The 20,628-nt window shown below is 40.4% G+C and overlaps 1 protein-coding gene across 1 annotated transcript; it reads right to left on the bottom strand.

Moving 5' to 3' along the window:
• Nucleotides 1–493: 493 nt before the first annotated feature.
• On the bottom strand, nt 494–10,222 carry meox2a (mesenchyme homeobox 2a). The gene is made up of 3 exons (XM_055925711.1): nt 9,084–10,222; nt 3,590–3,762; nt 494–1,482 (listed from the first exon to the last, which is right to left on the bottom strand). Exons 1-3 carry the CDS (start codon nt 9,628–9,630, stop codon nt 1,264–1,266), a joined length of 939 nt encoding a protein of 312 aa, XP_055781686.1. The 5' UTR covers nt 9,631–10,222; the 3' UTR covers nt 494–1,263.
• Between the last annotated feature and the right edge of the window lie 10,406 nt (nt 10,223–20,628).

Here is a 20,628-nt window from a genome sequence, read left to right as displayed (position 1 = left end):
CAGCAACTATCAGGAAATAACACTGACCAAATTTCTTCACACTTTTACAGTGTTAGTTTCATCAGCTGCTGTACAATATGATACAAAACCAAGTAAAAACAGAATTTTGACTGCACTGTGTTTACCACACAGTTAGCTTTTGGTCAAAACTACACTTTATTGCTTGCTTGCACTAAAAAGTTCACAGTCTCCAAAATACTGTTCTAGCTCCAAATTAGAATGCACACTCACATTGTGGTGAAAGAGGAGATCAAGTCTTGAAATTATTCAATGATTTTGTAATAGAATATGATCCTTTCGCAGGTTCTCCTGTGGGGCTTTGGCAGAAATCCCGACCCTGCCTTGAGGAAAAGGTGAATTAGCCATGCACCCCATCAACAGCTCTCTACACGTTGGCTAATGTTTAATTCATGTCATCTCAGTTCACAGCATAGTCATACATTACCCTGGATTCATGTGGATGGGAGGCATCATGACGTTATTCAACCCAACGTGAATTCCATTTACCTCTGGTTTAATTTATTTGATCTGAGAAGCATTTCAGTAGAACGTCTGTTCATGCAATATTCAGTTTGTTTACAAATATCAGTCAGGGCAGAAGAAAATGGCCACTAAGGAACATCAGAAATGTTTATTACTGTGTGAGTGGTATAGTGTGTATTAGAAATTATTGCTATAGCGAAGGCAAGAAAAATACAGATAATAAAGTTCAGAGTATACTGTAAATTAGCTGAAATTTGATTCTCCTGCACACTTGATTTAATCAATAATTCAATTACATCACAATTTCTATGACATACAGTAGAAACCAATTGAGGCAAGTGTTCAACAGTGCAAATCAAAAGCATGAACTTGCCCCTTTTTCAATGCAAGACACACAACATGGAATGTTCATAACAATTCGGCCAATTCTGAATCTGTCCTAATATTCTAAGAATATGTTCTGCTTCCAAAAGCAGAGTGTTGAGCGGAGGCACGTTCGTAACATATGCTTAATGTGCATTGACCTTTTGCAATATCTCATATTCCTGCGTTGGGTTCGCAGTTCTTGAAACGTATTGGTGATCTTAGTTTGGTTTAAGCAACGTCCTTACATGCATCTTCTTAGATCAAGTAACACACGTCATTTCTTTGTACATTTGTACACATTTATTTAGCATCGTTGAACTTTGCTAAAGACGACCAGACACCATGCCCTTTTAAGGACGTTCCTGAGATGTGAGGCTGAGCCCACTTTGAGTAGGAGTGGCCTGCTGCTGTGCATCATAAGTGAGCATGCTCGGAACTCTGGTCGCTGTCGTGACTGTTCTCATTGGCCAGGGAGTCTGTGGAGTGATGAAGAGCCGCTATGCCGGAGAATTCGGACGGCAGCAATGTCCCCTTTTTCACGTTCACCAGTTCTTTTTCCCTCGCTACAGCCCCCTGTTGACCTCCTTTTACTCGTTTCCACTTCATCCTCCTGTTCTGAAACCACACCTTTACCTGTGGAACAACCACAAAAGACAAGTTGAGTTATTCTGAAAAGAACAGCAAAATGGCGTTTGGCGTGGGAGGGTTCATTTTGCATAGCTGGAGACTGTTACGAATACTGAGTAGAGTCCTATTAAAAGACCTGGATATTGTTCAAACGGTAAGCCTAAAACCTGATACAGGCGCTGCTGTAAAGGTTTGGCAGCTATTTCTATACTGTAGCAGTGATTGTGTGCTGATGTACTGTCACATTCCCTGGCATCAAGACGCCGCTTCCTCTTTTCCCTGACTCGACAACTCCTCCAGTATTTACGTCTCCCAGAATGATGATTAGGCTGTTGCTTAAAAGGGTTTACGTAGAAGATTGTGTCCGAGTAGACGTGAGAGTCAACACTGACTGGGTTCTGGATGAGTCTCTCTTTCTCTCCTTGCGTTTGGTTGGTTTATTTTGGGGAGTGTCATGCTGTGAGGCCTAGCTGGGTCACATGGGCAGGAAGTAACTTGATTTTACACACAACGTTTGTCTTAAACCTTCAGCTATACATGCCATGCTGACGATCACATCAGTTGTGGTTATTGATCATTTTTTGGTCCATATGATAGCACGTCAGAAGAGCACGTGTGAACGGAAGCCTTTGCCACCTGAATACAGCCTATAGCTCAATGGGGATGGTTGAATTTTGTTACTATTTTGTTGCTATGTTACCTAATATACCTGTTTGTGATATATCACTCAAAGGTATTTTTAGTTCAGAGAACAATTTCCCATTTGTCAATGTGTCATTGAGTCCAGTCCCATTGAGTTTCGTAGTTATAAAATCACTATCAGGTTGACGGGCAGAGTTCCAAACCCAGCCACCCAGATTTCCTACTGACATTACTGTAAATGGATCGTCCTTAAAATACATCTGCAAGCTTGCACTTTTCTCTCCTGTTATTGATAGTGCAGTAAGGCAAGGCGCAGGTCACCGAGTTTGTTGTCACATGGCTACTGTATAGTACATGTTATTTCTACTAATGCTATCATCAGTGGGCTAATGACTCAATGACTTATGTTATTATTATGACTGGTTTGTATGGGCTGTTTTGCAGTCATATTTGTTACTAGATATGAGTTTCCATGTTACTGAAGGTAAGACACAGGCCTGTCTGAGTCATGTACTGCCTAAGGGATCATGTTGCCTCTCTGGAATAACAGGTAGGTTCATGTTTTCTAAGAGTTGGTTATGAATTTGAATTTTGTACAAGAAAAATATTGGATGTTCCAAGCGCAATTACTCCAAAAAGTACTCAAAAACTGTACATAATTACTAGGCTGTTATGGGGTAATTACATAATTACTTAATGGAATAACCCAATGATATTCACTGTGTTAAGGGTAATGTAAAGTGTGGCCATTATTTATTGTTACATTCATGTTTAGATGGTAGGCATAATATGTTGTATCTTAGTTTATGGTTATATTTGGGCATTTGAAATGACTTTTAGAAGTTTTATATTGAAGCACTTTGTCGAAAACCGAAAACTTAAGGTTGAAGGTTTTGAGTCTCCGATGTTACGTAAGAAACATATACTGTCAGGAACCAGTCTGTTCTATCCATTTAATATCTACTGTATATAACAAACTACCTACGGCCAGATGTATGCCACATGTGACATATCGCTTCTCTCTGACACCCCAAATAGGTGTTACAGAACACTGTACGATGTTTCCTTCCCCGCAATTTGTCTTCTATTATTTATTTCATGTGTGTTTACAGCGGCCCCTCTGCCTATGCTCTGAGACTAATTTGTCCTAGCTGGGGGAAACAGGAAGTGACTTGCTAGACAGCACCTCCTGCCTTTGTGCCTGTCTCCATTACTTGACTGTAGGCTGACTGAAAGAATAGACCCAAATATTTGGAATATGATAGTCCCTCTTCACAGTCACAGCTGGAGCACAACAGCACACAAACCAGAAGTTCTAAAGTTAGGAAAACACTATATCTCCGAAAACCTCTGTATGGTCTGACCGAGGCAGACTTTTCCCACCACCCGGCATTAATGTGTTATGGGATCAATATGTTTGAACTCAAAGGGACAAGTGGGAGAATGAGGTTAGAGTGGTGACATTACATACTTGTCTCTCTGTGAGATCGAGGTTGACTGCTATCTCGTAGCGCCTCAGTCTCGTCAGATAGTTGTGATGGGCAAACTCGGCCTCCAGCTCACGGATCTGCTCCTTGGTGAACGCCGTCCGCTCCTTCCTGGGTTTGCTGTTCACATCTGACTTGTAATTCCCGTCTTGGGACTCTGAAATCAAACACGGCACACATTTTTTTCTTTCCAGTCAGGGAGATTTATACTCAAAGAAAATAATGATAAAATGAGTACTATATGGCAGGTGCAGGCCAGAGACACAAATACAGGCAGAGGAGGGAAGGAGTCAGATATGGGAAACAATGGGAGCTGCCAATCACCTTTTATTGTAGCGGCATTGTTTACGCACACTGTAAGTGGCTGGGAGGACCCAGAAGCGTCTACACATGTGCCTGTTTCTGGCAGCTGTGCTCTCCCACACACAATGGGTTGGCTCCTACTCTTTCCAATATGGAGTTCATTTGTCTTACTGTTAACGGAATCGGCTGCTACCCTCGTAGTTTTAACATGCAACGAAACAGCTCTGCAGGATGTGTGAAAATATGTTTCCTCAGTTTATTTACCTCCATTTTATAAGCGTCTCCCCTTTATGACTAACAAGCTGCCAACTCACAACAATTTGCAAAGGAGTACTTGTCCAATCTCTCGTTTAGATTGGTGTTGTTTGAATTTGAACAATATTGTCAAACTTTTGAACTTACTGAGAGTGGCTAGACTATGAGATGGACTACAGGGAGAGTAGCATGTATGTCAGTCTGGTTTTGATCTATGATTATGATTATGACATCATACACATAAGGACAAACTGTTACGATTCCCCAGATGAACATGAAGCAATGCAGATCCTTTTTTTGCAAAGATATGCAAGTCTACCACCTGATGATTCACTGGAGTGACTGGAGGAAATTGTTTAATTGAGATTTAAAGGATATATTTATACAACCAATGTAGATTAAAAAAATCTACTTGTCATTCCCATTTTGTTTCAACCTCAGGAGAAGATATTGTTACTTTTTTTTTTTTTTTGACTGTTTCTCAGAAGGAACATGTTTTGTTAATTTGGTTCCCAAACGTTCCTATTGTGACGAGACTTTGTGGTTGGGCCGTTTGGATATGCTTCAGCTGCACATTGCACTTCAAGGCAACAGCGATTGCATGCTAGTTAATCTGCGGTTCTGTTCTGCAGTCTGTGTTAATCCCAACAGGCGGTCCCAAATCCAAACTGTAAATAGGCTGGGAGTTTACAGGCCAGGGCCAGGCCAGATACACCACCAGTCATGGGAGTCACTCACTCCGCCACGTCACAGGAGACACTCCGAGAAACTTCTTAAAGTTCATACTGAAAAAGTGTCTCTTTCAAAATATTTTCTCACAGGAAGAAAATGCTTTCTTTCTCTTTTTCGCACTCTTCTTTAAAAAAAAATACATTGTCCATCTCTTTTTGTGTCATAGAAAATAGAGAAGAATGGAAAGTTACACAACTTTTGTTTGCAAAAAGCCATTCATCATTGATATTGTGGGAAAAAAGGAAAGGAAAACTCCAAGCACATGGTGATATGTCTTACTGCGTAACTGGCATCCAAGACAGGAATACACTGCAAATATATTGTCTAGTTATTCCCACATAAATGATAAGACTATTCTTACAGTGTGGTAAAGTAGCTGACATTCTGTGTGTCATTGTATGGTGAATAGCAAATGTCCTATAGCTGGTAACCTTCCATCTCAACATATCTGTAATTTCACCAGGGTAGGCCAACTGTCGGTGTGCCAGAGAGCAGGCCTCATTCAAACATACCTCTTAGATGTATTTACTCTCTGGTAAACACAGACATTGTGTAAGAATAAAGAATAACATGGCCAGCTGCTGGAGACCAGCGCAAAGCCGATTTAAAAAGAGTCCCAAGGTTTTACGACACAGCCACTACACCACAGCAATTAGGTCCTTGCTGGAACTTTCATCTCTCCACACAAAAGGGAATAATGGGAGGAAAATACAGAGCCCAGACACTGGGTAGTTTTAGGGCTCGCAAATGGTCTGAAGCCAGATCAGGGGACCCTTTAAAAAATAGTGTTAGTGACCCTGCCAACGTTTCTGACAGAGAGACTGCAAAATGAAATGATTATACTTTTCACTCCTTTCAGTTTTACATTTTCAGTTCATTGGCCAATAATTTTGTAGATTTTGTTGAGAAATCTTATCTACGGCAAACACAATTTCATTGTAACATGGAATATTGTAATGCTAGATCTACCAAAATAACCTCAGCGGTAATACCGAGAATCGCAAAGCCATGCCTGAGTTAGTCCCTGAGCATCACTTGCTACAGCAGAACTCAAAAATACTCTCCACAATAACAAAATAGCATACAAGCAATTACTATTACTATGTTTAAAATCTATTAACACTTTCGTAAAGAAGTTTTGGTTACACTTTACTTAAAGCCTACATGTATACTGCATTATAATTCAGTTATAATACACAGTAGGAGACTTGACATGAGCATGTATGATGACCTGCTACCAATGTCATATAATTATAGAATGATCCTGACTAAAAACCAGCAGTTGTTTAGTCAGTAAAAATGTTGAGACATAGTGACACATAACATTATAAGACTTTTTGTAAGACAGTATGTACATGTGCATAACATAATGTAAAAAGCATTAAACCTGCAGGCTAAACTGTTCCCAAACTTTCAAATCTGCCAGGTTGACCCCTAGCTCCCTCAGCGCTCCAGTATACCTGATCGGCCAGCCCAGGTTACACCAAACGGCACGACCATATTCCCTCCAGCTGGAACCCTTAAAATGAGCAGGTTTCACAGAAACCAGACACCCAAAATACCAGCTAGACCACTCATCACGTGACAGTGTATACCCTGCAGTCCACCTTTAGGAAAAGAATCACATAAAATGATTTGTATTTCTTGACCAGGAGAGTGTTCTGCATGGAAATCTGGGTTCAAATGTTTTATTATTGTTTTTGGTATCCAATGTAAAGTTTCACAGGCGGATTTTACTCAGGTTTCAATCCAGATGGTGAAACCAAATCAGGGCTATCTCATCGAATTGGCAACACGGTGCTATTTGGACAGCTGATTGGATAAGCTAACTACGCTCAATAATCAGCATGATTGGTGTTAGCGTGAAGAGAATGCAAGGCCCACGTAATGAGGCTGCAATAACCATTGGAACTAGGGAATTGAAATGGAGCTTGGTGGCCAAGTGTTAGTTTCCAAATGATTTGACCAAGGAGAACAGGAAATAGAGGATGGAGTTCTAAATGTATGAATATAGGAGAGGTTAGTATGGTCAAACAAGAGCAGTATTATAAATAGTAGTGACTGCCTTCGAAGTTGCGCTCTCTTAGCTTAGTAACTTTGTGTTGTTTTTCTGGCAATTTCAGCGTGGTGCTGCTACTTGTACAATGATTTGCATAATAATACAAAATAACATTCCCAACATCTGAACAATTCTATAAGTCAGGTGTGTTAATCATTTCTATGCATCTTTTTGGTATTCCTCTACATCCAAATACCATGAGTTCTTATTTTGGTAACAATTTTTTTTAAATAGGGTTGTAATAAGCCTCTATTTTATATGCCCTCTGTCTCTATGCTGCCCATTAATTTCAAACAGAAATAATACACATTTAATTGCACACTTAATTAGTTTAAGTCCCTGTGATTTTGTGAAAATGTTCCATCATCTGTTAGAATGAGTCATGTGTCAGTAGGGATCCATGACTGAAGTGGCCAACAGTAATCCTGCGTGAGTCAAGCGAAACAGGGCACTAACCACATAGGGAAAATATCAACCAAGTGTTCAAGTGGTGTGTACAGAACCACAGCCAGGTGAGCCACACTGAGGGTGTTTAAACAGACAGAGGTCTAGGCCCAGTGCTGCAGGATGACATTTCAGGTAGGACGGCAAAAACACTTTCCATGGAAAACTGATCAGTTGCTGCTAATATGTTGACAACAAAATCTTCCATTTAAAAAACGCTTTAACACTTACAAAGTGCATCATATCGATTAGAAAGGTTGAAATTGTAAAAAGTTGATATATTAAAGAGATATTGGTATATTCAGAGTTATAAAGACACTGCTAGGCTATGTAATAATGTTAAAATGTCTGTCCAGTTAACGTAACGTAATAAATGACCATATTTGTATTGTTTATATTTTGTCGATATTTCTACACTTTCTGTGTATAAAGTTCATGGTCCTTTTCACAAACGTAGAAAATCTCAATGACTATGAAATCCAAGGTCACAAGTCACGCCTGTACAGTATCTACTTGAGGTAGTAAGTCATTATTCCAAACCTTATTAATGCAAAATGCATGTTTTCAATTAGGCCATATAATTGCTCAACACATGTGTTCTTGAAATGCTGGCAAAACCTTTTTTTATGTTGCATGTTAATAACTGCTCAACAGTGATTGACAAAGTGATCTTCATTTTATTGACAGAAAATATGTGTAGTGAATGTTTAGTAGTGAAGCACGAAAACATTAGCAGTAAAAATGTTTGTGGTTGATTGTACATTTCATACATTTTTTAGGACCATTGAACAAACTTGTAGGAAATAGAGAGTAGGTTTCTTTGGACGTTTGAAAGTTTTTTTTTTTTTTAAATAAAATGTTTTGTTTAAAGACTATTAACATTGCAACGAATCTACTAAACTGTATATCAGCTGTTTTACATAATGCTACTGTAACTCACATTTTTTAATTGAATATATTTCTTGATTCAACTTCCCAGTCTCTTTTATTAAAATGACTGCATCAACAATAATCCTGGAAACTAAACGCACTCCACAGTACGAAAAGCCTAAATCTTCTCGGGTGTTTAGTGTCATTCGAAGCACTGGTGTAGTCTTTTACAATCCATGACATTAATATTTAACAGTGAGCCTCATTTTCTGCCACCTAAAATGCGTTGAAATGAAACAGATGGGATTTTGACCAAAACATGGCAGAAGTCTAATGCCCACACAGAGTTATGGTCTGGACTTTGATCTCCCCTTTAGTCAACATACTGTAATTGCCTATGTTCATGTCAGCCAACATTTCAAACCTCTTTTCAAAGAATATTATACCACATTTTCTGTCAGTGAAGCATAAAACTCCACCACTCCGTCTCCACGGAAAGCCTTAGAAGTCTGAGTGATAATGTCGCTCTTGAAACCACACCTAAATTAAACTCTTAATCTCTTTTCAAAACATTACGTTAAAGTACAGTTAGGTTGTACCCGTCTTGAATAGATGCGCTGCAAGTGTATTTAATAATTGTTTGTATTTCAACTGTATGACAATTTATTAATAAGATAAAGATATGTAGCTTTAGTTTCCCACTTACATTGTGTAACATTATACTCAACCCATTTTTACATGCAGCCCAAAGAAGAAGGAAGAAGACATATAAAAATAAATGTCAACCCAAAAGTCGATCTTTCCTCTAGTCTTACCTGAGCTGTCACTTTTCCTCTTGCCATTTCTCTTCTCTGCCTCAGCAGGTGACAGTGTCTGTCTTCCAAAGTCTGCAGGCACACAGTTGGCCCCCGTGGGGGTGCTGCTGCCCAGGTTGGGGGTGCTGGTACAGAGACTGTTCCTGCCAGGGGTGCCTAGGTCTGGGGGTGCGAGGGCACTTTCCTGGGCCGAGTGAGAGTGGGGGTGGGGGTGGCAGAGGTTGTGGCGGGAGTTCGCACTGCCAGGAGAGGGCATCTGTGGAATGTGCCAGCCGGTCTGGTGCTGAGGCAGGTGATGCTGCTGTTGCTGTGCCGGGTGATGCCCGCGGTGATGGTGGTGATGCCCGCCGAACAGGCCCTCGTCACCGGGATAGCCGGAGATGATGCAGGCCGAAGGGGAGGAGGTGGCAGTGGAAGAGGCCAGGTCAGGGTAGGAGACGTGGTCCGAGCGTCCGTGGAGAGTCAGCGGAGACTGGGTGAAGGCAGGGTGCAGGGCCTGCACAGTGGCATGGGGGCTGCGGAGGCAGCCAAAGAGTGTGTGATCCATCGCATGCAAACACACAGCCCTCCAGAAAGATAAGGACGGGAGGGAGAGGGGGACAAAAAATTAAAGGTAACAAAAAAGTAAGCCAATAAGTTTTTAAAAGGGGGTCAAACAAAAGACAGAATATCCTAAATCCACTACTTGTGATCTTTCCTTAGCTTACCCCAAATGTGTCTCCTTGATAAGAGTTCGATAAAAAAGCTGTGTGTGTGTTGAAAGGGGGCTCCAGTAATAATCCTGGGCATGCGGACAGTTGCCAGGCTGCGCAGGATAAACAGTGAACCCTAGATAAGCTGCCGGAGAGATTCTCAGATGACAGGAGAGAGAGGAGACTGGAGACCTGTGGAGTGGAGGGAAAGGTGGTGCCAAGGAACTGCAGTAAGAAGGGAGCCGGCTGAGGGAACGTTATAAATAGGCTGTAACGTGAGAGGGAGGCTGGGTCACAGACTGCGTACTACTGACCACATGCATATGATCGCCCTCCAAAAAACATGGCAGAATAAATCAGCACTATTAAAATGGCTGGTGTCTCAGGAAAGAAGGCCATTTATTTTTCGACTTTGGATATCTTGACTTCTAGTGGCCCCTTCTCTTCTTAGAAAATAGTCCATAATGTTTAAGATGATGATGGTGTTTTGTGTTGGGGTTGTACCATTTGCACCTCCATACTTACCATAAGAGATGGGATGTAAAAATGTGAACAGACATGACTGTTGGTGTCAAGGGATAGCTCGTTATGTATTGTCTTACCTTTGTTGATATCTTTGTGAGGTTAGTTACGTTAAAGCACGTGTTGCTTTGCTTCCTTTCCAAAGCTATCGCATACTAGTATACTGTACCTCTGTATGGGTAGTTTGTATACACCCCAAAACATTTTTTGCCATATTTATATACAGTACCAGTCAAAGGTTTGGACACACCTACTCATCATTTAAGGTTTTTTTTTTTTTTCATTTTTTCTTCTTCTACATTGTAGAAGAATACTGAAGACATCAAAACTATGAAATAACACATATAGAATCATGTAGTAACCAAAAAAGTGTATATTTTATATTTCAGAAGAAAGAAAATGAAATAACACATATGGAATCAAGTAGTAGCCAAAAAAGTGTAAAAGAAATCAAAATATACTTTATTTTTGAGATTCTTCAAAGTAGCCAACCTTTGACTTGATGACAGCTTTGCGCACTCTTGGCATTTTCTCAACCAGCTTCATGAGGTAGTCACTTTAACCGGTGTGCCTTGTTAAAAGTTAATTTGTGCAATTTCTTTCCTCCTTATTGCGTTTGATCCAATCAGTTGTGACAATCAGTGTTGTGAAAAGGTAGGTGTGGTATACATTTCAAGAACTTTGAAAGTTTTTTCAAGTGCAGTCGCAAAAACAATCAAGCACTATGATGAAACTGGCTCTCATGAGGACCGCAACAGGAAAGGAAGACGCAGAGTTACCTCAGCTGCAAAGGATAAGTTCATTAGAGTTACCAGCCTCAGAAATTGCAGACCAAATAAATGCTTCACAGAGAAACAGACACATCTCAACATCAACTGTTCAGAGGAGACTGCGTGAATCAGGCTTTCATGGTCGAATTGCTAACAATAAAAAAACAATACTGAAGGACACCAATTTGAAGAAGAGACTTGCTTGAGCTAAGAAACTTGAGCAATGGACATTAGACCGGTGGAAATCTGTCCTTTGGTCTGATGAGTCGAAATTTGAGATTTTTGGATCCAACCGCCCCGTCTTTGTGAGCTGCAGAGTAGGTTAACGGATGATCTCCGCATGTGTGGTTCCCACCGTGAAGCATGGAGGAGGAGGTGTGATGGTGTGGGGGTGCTTTGCTGGTGACACTGTCAGTTATTTATTTAGATTTCAAGACACACTTAACCAGCATGGCTACCACAGCATTCTGCAGTGATACACCATCCCATCTGGTTTGCGCTTAGTGGGACTATCATTTGTTTTTCAACAGGACAATGACCCAAAACACACCTCCAGGCTGTGTAAGGGCTAGTTTACCAAAAAGGAGAGTGATGGAGTGCTGCATCAGATGACCTGGTATCCACAATCAACTGACCTCAACCAAATTGAGATGGTTTGACCGCAGAGTGAAGAAAAAGCAGCCAACAAGTGCTCAGCATATGTGGGAAATCTTTCAAGAATGTCGGAAAAGTATTCCAGGTGACTACCTCATGAAGCTGGCTGAGAGAATGCCCAGATTGTGCAAAGCTGTCATCAAGGCAAAGGGTGGTGACTTTGAAGAATCTCCTATATAAAATATAGTTTGATTTGTTTAACACTTTTTTGGTTACTACATGATTCCATATGTGTTATTTCCTAGTTTTGAGGTCTTCACTACTATTCTACAATGTAGAAAATCGTAAAAATAAAGAAAAACCCTGAGTAGGTGTGTCCAAACTTTTGACTGGTACTATATATATATATATATATATATATATATATATATGGCATTGGCATTTGGTTTATATATATATATAAACATTAACTTTTCTATAATACCTAAATATATAGATCCTATATTATCTTTACAGAGAGGAGGATGATACTACTACATACTATAGAGTGTAATATAACCAGTAGGAGTTAATGTAGCATGAAAATACCTAGAGGAGAAGGTATTTCTCTTATCTTATTTCCTATTTCAGTGAGACAGATTGAAAGAATTAAAAGTATTAAGTTTGTCATAATCAGATATATACATAACTTGTTTAGCTCTACAATAGTTGGTTGTATCTAACATATATCTAATGCACATCTAAATAGATTAAATTGTATAGGATGAAACCTGAATCCAATCGTTGATGATTTAAATTCAGTAGCAGGAAGGGGTGATAAAACACAAATAAGCCTACAATCAGATTTCAGTCTAATTTTGATATTGTAAAAAAATTGCTGTTCAACTTTTGAATTTTTGTGTGCAAAATTGTAAACAATTGTTTGCATACACACAAAGCATTATACCGTTATATTCAACATACAGATAAGTATATTCAAATCTTACAGCTAGAATTAGAAATTATAAGTGGCTAATGAATTTACAAATTAGAAATTAACAGACCAAAATAGCATTAGACTATTAAATTAGCAAAATAAAACAATCCAACCTTTTTCGATCAATCAAGAAATTCCAATAGCTGCATGTGTTCACCTGATGTACGGCTAATGCTTATTGCTTCGGCATCATGGTCAGTACTACACACACCAGGGCTTCAGAGACTATGCTACTACAGCCGGCTGTGCCACATGTATGCAGGCCTGCCTGAGAAAGGAAATTAATTACACTTTGAAAGAAAATGACTTTAGCAGATAGAGAGGAGGCAGGCTGTAACTTGGGCGCTAACGCTCTTCCCATTCCTACCGTGCCTTTCGAAGGGAGCAGCATCGTGTCTACAAACTCCTTAGGTGAGCTTGAACCTTCTACTTTTTACCTTTCAAATTAAAGCTATTAGCAGGATAGGAAAGCTAGATGTTTATTCAGCTCTTCTTCTGGTGTTAATACACGTGGTTTCACTCTCTGGACATTCTGTTTGCAGCATTAGTACCCTGTGGTGAGAGTGTCTCAGTGAATCCTACTCTTGTTGCCCCTCGTGTGGTGTGTTTCGCTCGAGCCGCCGTGATATGAGTCAAAACCCCCTACAGGTGGGGATGGTGAAGAGGCGATGGGGCAATCCCCAGATTTTCTGCTGTGACTAGGAGTCCCGGGTCAGTGATGTTACAGATTAAGCTGGGGGAATGGCTCCAATTTGGAGCGTGTTTGATGAGGCTTTAGCCGTGACGGGCAGATAGAGCAAGACCAGGATGGCACAGTGCTGTAGACATTAGCTAGAGACCCGCTGTTACTCATCCAACCTGTCCCTGTCAGTCAGTCAGACAGGCCCAATACTTCAGACCAATGTGGTTACAGACATAGAGGATGATGTGTAAGAAACAAAAAACACTATGAACTTATAGTATAGTGCTTTCAGTCTGTGTGTATTAATTGTGTAGTTAATGGTGTTCTATGTATTGGCTGATGCAATCAAATTTCCCCCGTTGGGGATTAACAAAGTACTTTCTTATCTTATCTTTAGCAGAACAATAAAATGAAGTCCTTGGTCTGACTGTAGATCTGACGGGTCTCCAAAATCTAATCAGTAGAAGAAGTGTACAAAAAAAAAAGCTTTTGTAAAATCCTTTTGCAGTTTTTTTGGTGTCTGTTTTGTCTTACATACTACAAATTTAGTGCTTGGGTATAACTGACCATACTAACTGAATATTTCATAGGAAATGTATTTGATTGAAGAAGAGTTATGCATTTGGTGTTAACATTAAAAATGTAATGTGTAACTGAGGCCTGGTTATCACCATGAGCTCTTTCTTTTGACCTACCTGCCTGCCTCTTACCTGGCTGAGTTTTAATGTTGTGCTTCAGTCAGAAAGCCTTGAAGTATATCTCCACAAGAATATCATATATTATGCCCTTTAAGAAGTGTCCATGATCATTGTCAAAAGGGCCTGAGTTTTTCTGAAAGACAACGAGTTTTTGATAATACAGTATAAAGACTTTCAATCGGGATGCATAAATACACACTTACGTAATCTGGTTTAAACCTTGAAATATGAAGCGTTAAGCACAAGCAGGCTCACACTTGTATGTTTGTTAATACAACAAACAGTAATCCAATACATCCCAAATGAATACATTAATATAAATATAGGGAGAAGAATTGAAAGGGTGTGTACTGATAGTTGTTTTCTCATTCGTGGCAAGTTGGATGCGTTTTAATGTGAAAATCATGTATTTTGATTTTTGAAACCTGATTTGTCATAACATCCATATTTAAGAACTGATTAGGAGGGACTGCAATTTATACACAACCATAATTATTAAATGGATATAATTATGATGTTTCTTTATTGTACATAGGCTAATTATATATTAATGAGGTTGTTAATTACTTAATTTAATAAATTATTCGACAGCTATAAAAGACAACAATATTTGGTTGGTAAAATTGTTTGAATCCAACTTAATATCATTTTAATCTAAATGAGACATCTTGTTTTTCACATGGTCTCTACTGTAGTATTTATGCACCAAGCTTTTTCATATCCTACTTCACAAAACAACTGTTAGTAAAATATTTACTTGAACATAATTTAGCTATACTATACATACGTTTTATATAGAATTTTTCTAATCTAAACCCAAAGACAAGATAATTGAAAATACAAATGAAATGCATGCATTACTTGACCGTAAAAAAAATTACTATATATTCCTCACAATAAAGTTATCCATTTAAGAGCTAGTCCTGTTTAAATTGTTGTGTGTGGACAGTCCCGGTGACTGTGGCAGGGAAATGTTCATCGCTGCTTGTTTCACTTTGAATTTCAGTTTAGATTTATGACCCTTGTCAGTAAAATACATGCGGACGTGAAAACTATGTACTTGATATACGGTGCTGTGAGGCACTAACTGTTGTCTCTTCACACTCAGCATTTGAGTGGTAGATCTTTAAATTAAAAAGAGGTCTCAGTTAATTCAAACCAAGTACTTATCAAAAACCTATCTTGTCGTCTATGCCTTATAAATATAGAGTTAGACTTTTTTTACATTATTATCTTATTTATGAACTTATTTATGCAGTATTTTTCAGCTGCTGTTATTTTTAAGCATACACTGAGTGTACAAAACATTAGGAACACTTTCCTAATATTGAGTTGCATCCCTTTGGCCCTTAGAACAGCCTCAATTCGTCGAGGCATGGATTCTACAAGGTGTCAAAAGCGTTCCATAGGGATGCTGGCCCATGTTGGCTCCATTGCTTCCCACAGTTGTGTCAAGTTGTCTGGATGTCCTTTGGGTGGTGTACCATTCTTGATACACACGGGGAACTGTTGAGCGTTAAAAACCCAGCAGCGTTGTAGTTCTTGACACACTCAAATCAGGTGCACCTGGCACCGACTACCATACCCCGTTCAAAGGCACTTAAATATTTTGTCTCGCTCATTCACCCTCAATGACACACATACACAATCTCTGTCTCAATTGTCTCAAGGCTTAAAAATCCTTATTTAACCTGTCTCCTCCCCTTCATCTACACTGATTGAAGTGGATTTAACAAGTGACATCCATAAGGGATCATAGCTTTCACCTGTATTCACCTGGTCAGTCTATGTCATGGAAAGAGCAAGTGTTCCTAATGTTTTGTACACTCAGTGTACGTTGTTATGTTGAGTAGGATTGCAATGGTCTTGTTTCATTTTGTGGGATGTTGGTTGCACTTGAATATGCTGTATATTTTTTATTTTGAGTAAGTACTGTACAATAAAGCTAATGTTTATTACTGAATGACCTTGCATAGTAAAGGTAATATCTCTCATACTGTAAATATGGACTGTCAAATATACCGAATGAAGGTTGCTCTGGATAAAATGTAACATAGCTTTGTTTTTATTACTTTTGATTACATTGTGTAAATACATTTCATCTCATTTCCTGTTAGAAACTGAATGATAACTATGATGACTATGATTTTTTTAAACCTGCCACCAAGATAACGATCGCTTAATAAATCCAACAAATCTAATGTTTTTTTGTTTTTATACAAATTCATTGTAGCTTAACCTCTCTATCTGCTAGAGGTCCTGGTTATAGTTGAATTAATCTCGTTTTTCAGAGGCTATAAGTAACATCTAAAATGCCTGGAAATCAAAATCCAGCTAACAAATTCAGATTCATGCCTATATCCCTGTACTACAGAGGAATGAAGGCAGTAATAGTGAGGTGGCCATTTTCTATCGATTTAACAATTATAGACAGCAGGGGTGACATCACCATCTATGGTGCTGCTTGGAGCTGTGGATAGCGTGAGGGACCTGCAAGGTTCTCAACGCAGGGCGACAGAGCCTGGCTGGCTGCACGGCTGCAGACTCGTGTGATACTGAGCAGGGCCTAGCACCAGGCAGACCACACCTCAAACAGCTCAGGGTCACCCACTAAAACTCCATTCAGATCTGGACCTGGTACAACCACCAAAACCCAAAGTCCCAGGTTGGCGGGTTCCATATGCATTACTACAGCGCTAAGCCTCTTTCCTCTTAGCTACATTTGTAAATGCTCTCCACCATGTTGCCCCCCCCCCCCCCCCCCCCCACACACACACACACACTTAGTGAGCCCTAGAAGGCTCCATACTTCAGATGTGAATGGGTGCCAGAAGGCATTGAGGTGATCCAGACTCCAATCTGTGAATGATGCCTTCAGTGCCATTAGGCCTTCGTGTTTTTGCGATTGCCTCACCTTGCCTTGTTTCACAATTTGTTCCTGACCCCCAGAAATCTCATTCACTCCAGCAGCTTGAAAACAGCGTCGGGCCAATTGCATCACTTCAGCATCCGTCTGATCGTCCAGTACAACATGCTGTTCAACAAAACAAATCATTCAGAAGAGTGAAGTCAACGTTTTATGATTTAACGTCTTCCTTCTCTCTTTAGGGGCGTTTCTGGCATATTCCCAGAGCGCTAGATTCTCTCGCTAGTCACTGACTCAAACCTCTGACTAACACTCAACGTGTCAAAGTGTTTGCCCTCCAGTCTCCACCATTGATCTGCTCTCAGTGCATTGCCATACCATACCACCCTGTCAGTGGCTGGTCCAATGAACACTATCAAATCTATTGGATTGCTGGTGACCGGTGAAGTTGTTTCCAAGTGGTTTAAACAACACAATGACCTAGGACTCTCAACTCTCTCGTGGTGGGGAGGTATGCGATGCTATGTGAACGCTGACCTCTACTGGTAAGTGTTGAAGGGGGGGAAGGTGTGAGAGGGGGGTAAAATATAGCTACAGTCATGCTTCAAGTGATCCCAACTGACCTATAGCTATGAGTAATGCTAACGCATACTTGACCTCTGGAGACGATGGGGTTATGCTGATCTCACTGCCATTACAGAAGCATCTGGAGAGGAATACGATGCTAATAGCAATCAGAAATGGTAATCACAATCATCATTATAGTTTATTTATGGTAATTATTATATACTGTACAATGTACCAGATGGGAAAGTATCAACGTTTTTTTTACCCATCCCTTATCAGCAATCATTAGATTGATGACTCCAAAACATTTGAAAAGAATGGCTACAACTACAGATTGTCATTAGAAATATGTCAGAATGTTGACATACTGTATTAACCATAGTATGTCACCTGTGAAGCTGAAAGTGACATAATTACAATGGTTAAATATCCATATTTTTACATATTCTGATGTTGCCAAGTGAATTTTCTTTGAAGGTCAGACATATTTTCTTGACATTTTATTAATCTATTATTAGCGTGCGCAGAGCAGATCTGAAGTCAAGGGTTATTGCTGCCCGGTGTCAGTCAGATTTAGCAGCGGCCCAATAGGAACTCTGTGACCTCTGCATATTTTGCACTCAGTGAGGTCATTGGCTGGTCCACGGGGAGCCATTATCCTCTCTGTCTCCTCTCACGCTGGGAAGTGGAGTTCCCAAGCATTTCCCTTCTTCCCTCCAGAACAATCCCATGTCTTCCCAATCAGGAGCATCTAGTAGCTGGCTTCACCCGTTTACTGAGTCCACACGGTGTGGAGATGACGAAGACCAGCCGTCTGGGACAATAGGAGGATATTGAGACATACTGTAAGGGTGTCTGAAATGAAATCGCCCCTAACTCTGATAGTGAGGGCTTAGAGCAGTGGTTCTCAAACCTCTCCTCGGGGACCCCCAACCGTTCCATGTATTTCATCTATTCTGGAGCTAGCACACCTGACTCAACTTGTCAACAAACATGAATCCCTTGAATAGATGAATCAAGTGAGCTAGTTCAGAGTTGCACCAAAATTGTGATACGTCAGGGGGTCCCTCGAGCAGAGGTTTGAGAACCACTGGCTTAGACAGTATAGGTCAGGGCTGCCCAACCCTCTTCCTGGAGATCTACCGTCCTGTGGGTTTTCAGTCCCACCCTCTTCCTGGAGATCTACCGTCCTGTGGGTTTACAGTCTAACCCTCTTCCTGGAGATCTACCGTCCTGTGGGTTTACAGTCTAACCCTCTTCCTGGAGATCTACCGTCCTGTGGGTTTACAGTCTAACCCTCTTCCTGGAGATCTACCGTCCTGTGTGTTTACAGTCTAACCCTCTTCCTGGAGATCTACCGTCCTGTGGGTTTACAGTCCAACCCTCTTCCTGGAGATCTACCGTCCTGTGGGTTTACAGTCCAACCCTCTTCCTGGAGATCTACCATCCTATGGGTTTTCAGTCCATCCCTAATTTAACACACCTGATTCTACTAATTACCTGCTCAACAAGACCTTAACTAGCTGAATCAGATATGCTAAATTAGAGTTGGACTGAAAACCTACAGGACAGTATATCTCCAGGAAGAGGGTTGGGCAGCCCTGGTATAGGTGATGTTATGGAGGCTCGTTTGGAAATCGTCCAAAACAGTCTCAGATTGTAAAAGTCTCTGATGTTTTATTGTTTTGTGATTTGGTATTTGAGAAAATACATTATTGTCCTGTGTCTATCTGAGTAATTTAGATCATACAGTAGCTTAAATAACCCTGGAAATAAAACATGTTTTACTCTTTATGTATTAGTTGAACATTAAATACAAATTCCTATATATCCTTCAACATGTAAAATCAAATGCATCCCCATGACATCTGTTGAAGACAAATATACAGTAAGACATGGCCCTATATCCTGTCTCTTGTTTGTGGTCGTCAGGTGACAGTGCAGTGTGCATGAGCTGGGAGGGAGGTTGGGGGTTTAATCGGGCTAGCTCGTTGGGACTGAAGAGTGAAGGGGAGGAGGAGGTTTGTACAGGAAGGAGAACAGCATCAGTTCCAGGGCTTTCCAGACCTCCCCAGGGCTTCATTATAAGACAGAGGAGGAGGAGGGGGAGGAGGGACTTTCTGTGACAAATAATCCATCTGCCCAAACAGAAACACTGTGAAGGAACCAATGTCACTGTGATGAGAGAGAGAGAGAGAGAGAGAGAGAGAGAGAGAGAGAGAGAGAGAGAGAGAGAGAGAGAGAGAGACGAGAGAGGAGGAGAGGAGAGAGAGAGAGAGAGGAGAGGAGAGAGAGAGAGAGAAGGAGAGAGAGAGAGGAGAGAGAGAGGAGAGAGAGAGAGAGAGAGAGAGAGAGAGGAGAGAGAGAGAGAGAGAGAGAGAGAGAGAGAGAGAGAGAGAGAGAGAGAGAGAGAGAGAGAGAGAGAGAGAGAGAGAGAGAGAGAGAGAGAGAGAGAGTGAAAACAAAAGTAAAGAGAGATGGGAAGTGCAGGAAGTAAGAAGTTGGAACAGAAAGAAAGGGTGTGCAGATTTAAAGAAAATGAGTGGGGGAGTTTTACAGACTCAAGAAGGAATTGAAATCTCCCTGTGGCGTGAAAGTTGCAGCTATTAGTCATCCAATAGGGATGTTGTCAATCTGGGAAAGAGGACAGAACAACTCCACTCAGGAAGAAGCGTGGGATGGGACAGTATAGGATTTGAGACTATTCTTTTAAAAGTGTGTTTCTTCTGTCCAAAATGTAAAAACATTGTAGCCTACATAGTTTTTGACCTATGAATTAATATCCACATTAGTTCTCCTTGAATTGTTTGTATGGGGCGATTAGAAAACAATGGTAAATGGCAATGACAACAATGGCAATGAATAAAAAAACACTTAGTTCATAAATGTGAAAATGTTTAATGTTTTTTAAACTTTTTGGGTTAGTATTTCCCTGACCAGGGTTGGCTCTAGCCTTTTGGGGGCCCTAAGTGACGAATCCCCCCACCAAGCGGGCAATATTTTTTTTGCGGCCCCCTTCTTGACTGCGGCGAGATAACATTTTGTTTTAAAGTTAATTTCCTGCAATTCTACACATTCTGCCATGGGACGGAGAGAAATTATAATATAATGTTTTGACAAATTTTATGCAATTCTACTCATTTTGCCAGGGAGGCAGTGAGACATTTTAGCAATTTTA

This window comes from Salvelinus fontinalis, chromosome 6 (genome assembly GCF_029448725.1).
Source record: "Salvelinus fontinalis isolate EN_2023a chromosome 6, ASM2944872v1, whole genome shotgun sequence".
Classification (NCBI taxonomy): Eukaryota; Metazoa; Chordata; class Actinopteri; order Salmoniformes; family Salmonidae; genus Salvelinus; species Salvelinus fontinalis.
Note: the sequence above shows the minus strand (reverse complement) of the source record. Positions and strands in the feature narration are given on the sequence as shown.